Raw genomic sequence first — 5,000 nt, 5'->3', positions numbered from 1 at the left:
TGTGCGTGCGTGTGGATGTGTGTGTGTGAGTGATTGTGTGGAGATGTGATATTTGCTTACACAGTGCACGTGTGTGTGTGTATGTGTGTGTGTGTGTGTGTGTGTGTGTGTGCGTGCGTGTATGTGTGTGTGTGTGTGTGGACCCGCATCCCTCTCTCCCTCTCCCAGTCCCGTCGCAGCCCTCTGACTTCAAGGGCGAGGCCAAGGCCGAGACCAGCATCCTGCTGTCCTGGGTGGCTCCGCCCCAGAGCGGCCCCGACAACCAGATCACCGGCTACGAGCTGGTCTACCGCCGTGCCGACGACAGCGAGGAGGTGAGGGCGCCAACACACACACACTCAAACACACACACACACTCCGTCTCCTCGCTCATCCCCGCGCCTCTCCCACCCCCCCTCCCTGCAGAAGAAGGTGAGCTTCGAACCGGCAACCTCCTACCTGCTGAAGAACCTCAAGCCCTTCTCCACCTACACCTTCCAGCTGGCGGCACGCAGCAAACACGGCATCGGGGCGTACACCAACGAGGTGTCCACCGACACGCCCCAGACACGTAGGTTCCGCCCCCGTGTGTGTGTGTGTGTTTGAGAGAGAGGCAAGTGTCAGAAATATAACAGACCTCAGAAGAAAAAAAGAAAAAAAACGTTGAGAGCCATATGTACATTATGGTCATAGTTGTACCAGAAAAAGCGTATTGACTATTCGGTTACCGACCGCAGTCATTCACTCAAGAGCTCTGCAGGGACAATTCGTCAGTCGCTCCTCAACGCGAGGTAAATCTGAGGTCTGCTATAGGCTAGAGGCACAGCGCCGTGGCGCCTCCGTCAAGGTAAGAGAGTACAGTAAGGTGTTGTAGTGACAGGCGCACGCGGTGGCATCTGTGGATCTTGGGAAATAACGAGCGCCCAGGATTATAGAAGGATGGACTGAGACCAGCCAAAGGTAGGTTATGTGTTCAATGTAGACCACAGCCAGTGTTTGTCCCTTTTTCTCGAACTCATCGCTCTTGTTCATTAGTTCGGAGTCTGTGTGTCAGGCTGAGTTGGACGTGTAATTATTCACTGCTACCTTTGTTTGCCGCCATCTTGGTTTTTTTTTAGCCTCAAGGTCATTTTTCTGTAGAGCTTCAGTCTCTGTTTTTCATTTTGTTTTATTTCTTTGTCCCTTTTTTGTTTTCTGTGTCTCGTCTGTTCAATGTCGCCCCATCCTCCACTTAACACCCAACTATCACACTTCCGCATCAACCACACCACCAACAAACCATCTACACACACCACCAATCCCGTTCACACAAAACAACCCCCCCACTTCCTCAAAACGGGCCAATCAGTGCCCGCGGCCCCTCCCCAAGAGATCACATGCTCCAGCCCCAGCTCCACCAGCATCCTGGTAAGTTGGGCTCCGCCCCCGGAGGAGTTCCAGAACGGCGTGATAACGGGATACTCCATCCGGTACTCGGCCACGGAGGGCCGGAACCGCACCTCCGGGCGCGTCAGCGGAATCCCCCTAGAAAGTTCTCCGTTCCTCCTGGAGAACCTGGAGAAATGGACCGAGTACGGGATCACGGTGCGGGCGCAGACGGGGGCCGGAGAGGGACCGGAGAGCCTGCAGCTGCTCATCCGCACGGAGGAAGATGGTACGTTCCAAAAACCCTCCCCCCGCCCTAAACCCCCTCTCAAGATGGTTGGCCCCACTAACAATGTTCCCTCCTGTTGCCTCGTCAAGTCCACTAACTAGACCCACGGTTCCTCCGCAAACTAAAGTACAACCTACCAATATTACCTTTCAACCCACCTACAGTACCGTCCTGAACCGAGCCGCCATTTGAATAAGAACAAAAACGCTACTGGACCTCTCCCGCTTCTCCGTCAACACCTTCTCCCACTGCACCCCTTCTTTCCTGAACTCCCACTGGACCCCTTCTTTCCTGAACATCTGTCCTCTGCTTCAGGCCGATGATTAACAACGCTCCCCTGAACACCGCTAACACAGGAGAATAGTAATACCGGCAACGCCCGAAAACAGCCCTCCGACTGAAGCCCCTCTTTAACCCCTCGGCCTTGCCTGACTTCTCCCACTGCGGGCTCCGTGTCGAACCCCCTGCAGCCCTCCTTTCTTGGCATCCTCTCTCGACATCGGTTTCGACCTCATTGTGCAGCGTTTACAGACCGGTGTTGATGTGGCGATGTTCAATAGAACATGACATTCTGTACTTCAGCCCTGTGGGGTTTAGTTTCTCTTGGTAGAAGGATGTGTTGTTCTAGGCCGTGTGGGAGGGGAGTCTTTCCTTCTATCGATCTTTCTTATCTTTTCTCTACTCTTCGCTGTTGCCCTCCCTTGTTTTCATCCAACACTTCCATTTTTACTCCGTCTTTTTCACAATGTCAGGCCAGATTTTTTTGCTCTTTTTCTAAAGGGTTGTATTTTTGCCGTTTTTAAAACCTATTTGAAAACTTTTTTGGGATTGGAGTTTTACTGCTGGACCTCTCAGCCCGGACGTCGGTCTGTCTCCCCCCCGCGACCCCTGACCTCTATATCCCACAATGCATTCCCAGTTCCCAGCGGGCCTCCGCGGGGCGTGGAGACGGAGGCGGTCAACGCCTCGGCCGTCAGCGTGTCGTGGCGGCCCCCGTCGGCGGAGCGGCAGCACGGCCTGATCCGGGGTTACCAGGTGCACTTCGTTAAGACGAACCACGGGGAACCCAGCGGACACCCCCTCATCAGGGACATCCTCACAGACGACTCCCAGGTACGAGAGCCGGGACCCGAGGATCGTACTGGAAATGAATGAATAAATGAATTAATGAATTAATGAATTAATGAATTAATGAATTAATGAATTAATGAAGGAACGAATGAATGAATGAATGAATGAATGTGTGATTTTTCGAAAATAATGAATCTGGAAGTAAGGAAAGCCTGAAACTGAGCAGTGATGCACTGTACTAAAATCAAAAAAATGCACAAGAGATAAATCTCGTTCTCGTTCTCTCTCTCTCTCTCTCTCTCTCTCTCTCCCTCTCTCTCTCTCTCTCTCCCTCTCTCTCCCTCTCTCTTTCTCTCTCTCCTGCTTCTCTGCTCTGTGGTCCAGTGGGAGAATGATGACGAGACACAATACGTAAGCAAACTTTGTGATTCGTTGTCTTCTCTTTATCACTCTTTGATATTATCTCTTAATGTACCACAAACCACGCACAGACTTGTGCTATCTAATCTTCTAATCTTCCATGCATGCTGGTTCTGTGTTCAAATCATCAAATCAAATCAAATCAAACTTTATTTATATACTGTAGTGCATTTCATACACAGAGGCAACACAATGCGCTTTACAGAGAGCAATGGGAGGGTGGGCATAGGTCATAGGTCATGGGTGTTGCTGATCAGAGCTGTGCTCTGCGTTCTGGCTCCCACAGGAGGTGGTTCTGTCGGGCCTCCAGGCCGACACGGCCTACTCTGTGTCCGTGGGGGCGTACACCGCCAAAGGAGACGGCGCGAGGAGCAAACCCCAAACCGTCTGCACCACCATGCCATGTAGGTGTCAGTACACACACACACACACTTGCTCTCTCTCTCTCTCTCTCTCTCTCTCTCCCTCTCTCTCACACACACACACACACACACACACTTGCTCTCTCTCTCTCTCTCTCTCCCTCTCTCACACACACACACAGACACACACACACACACACTTGCTCACACACACACATACTCTCTCACTCACACATACATACATACATATACACACACACACACACTTGCTCGCTTACACACACACTCTCACGCACGCACGCACACACACATACACACATAGTAGTGTGCTGTTGTTGTGCATGGTGATTCAGCACAATGTCTGCACACCTGAGGCAAATGCAAGTCATAATAAAACGAAAGAGGCTCCCTCACTCTGTCTCGGCTTGCACATTAAAACATGTTTATCACCTCAACGTTTCACTGCTTCTCAGTATGCAGTCAGTGCAGAAACATTGCAGCGGTAAACATTTTTTAATGTGCAAGCTAGAAAGTGTGTAGTCTTTTTTTATAACCTATGTTCTAAGATCCCTCCTGCCTGGAGAAGCACTCCTATGTCATCTCTCTCCTATCTGTTAAAGGGGTATGTCTGCTATTTTGGACATTTAGCCCTATTTGTGGTTTGTCTACCATGAACCTGAAGCATAGAGACCATCATTTCACTGATTGTTCCAGTATTGAGTTAGCTGCAGTTTTTCTATGTGAAAGTCATGCCAAACACATAAAAATATTCGGATTCCGATACATTTCACAGGAGAGCAAACTGAGACTGGTATGACACCCTGTGCTTCCCGTCTCGGAAAAGCACATTTATCATAGTTTTTCAAAGGATTTACGGGTGCCCCATTGACTTCCATTGTAGCCCAGTGAGAGCCTGCAGGAAAACTGCAGCTAGCTCAATCTCTCTATCTTTCAGGTTCATGGTAGACAGACTACAAATATGGATAAATGTCTAAAACAGCCCACTACCCCTTTAATATATATATGCATACGACAGGTTATAGCGCATTATAAACAGACCCGCTCTGACCTTTCTGACCCTAGTGCCAGAGGCGCCCAGACTGACGGTGAGCGTCACCAAGGAGGGCACTGCCCTGCTCCAGTGGACCCCGCCCCCCAACCCCCCCACCCCTCTGCTGGGCTACCGCCTCACCTACGGCCTGGGGGACGCCCTCCCCCCGACCGTGGTGGAGTTCCCGGCCAAGGAGAACCGCTACGTCGCCGCCGACGTCCGCAAGGGCGCAAGCTACGTGTTCCGCCTCTCCGCCCGCAACAAGGTGGGCTACGGGGAGGAGGCGGCCGAGCGGGTGACCACGCCGGAGGGCGCCCCCGCCGGATACCCGGCGGACGTCGTCTCCGAGGGCGCCGCCGCCCACTCCGTCACGCTGGCGTGGAAGGCCGTCCCCCTGGCCGAGCGCAACGGGGAGATCGTGGAGTACACGGTGCGGTTCAGGGACGCGGGCGGCCGCGGGAAC

The 5,000-nt window shown here is 52.2% G+C and overlaps 1 protein-coding gene across 1 annotated transcript in view; it reads left to right on the top strand.

The window, feature by feature from the left end:
• Window positions 1–5,000, top strand: part of ptprdb (protein tyrosine phosphatase receptor type Db) — a gene marked incomplete at its 3' end in the record, with an annotated part of 41,320 nt that overhangs the window by 18,096 nt on the left and 18,224 nt on the right. The window contains exons 10-16 of the mRNA XM_084454614.1: window positions 169–314; window positions 406–550; window positions 1,328–1,633; window positions 2,553–2,746; window positions 3,089–3,115; window positions 3,411–3,528; window positions 4,570–5,000. The exon at window positions 4,570–5,000 is cut by the window's right edge and continues 169 nt beyond it. Coding sequence (XP_084310740.1) covers window positions 169–314; window positions 406–550; window positions 1,328–1,633; window positions 2,553–2,746; window positions 3,089–3,115; window positions 3,411–3,528; window positions 4,570–5,000 — 1,367 coding nt within the window. The remainder of the gene's footprint in view (window positions 1–168; window positions 315–405; window positions 551–1,327; window positions 1,634–2,552; window positions 2,747–3,088; window positions 3,116–3,410; window positions 3,529–4,569) is intronic.

The sequence above is a fragment of the Borostomias antarcticus genome, assembly GCF_949987555.1.
Source record: "Borostomias antarcticus genome assembly, chromosome: 20".
NCBI lineage: Eukaryota > Metazoa > Chordata > Actinopteri > Stomiiformes > Stomiidae > Borostomias > Borostomias antarcticus.
The sequence above is the reverse complement of the archived record's forward strand: the minus strand, read 5'-3'. Positions and strand labels throughout refer to the sequence as shown.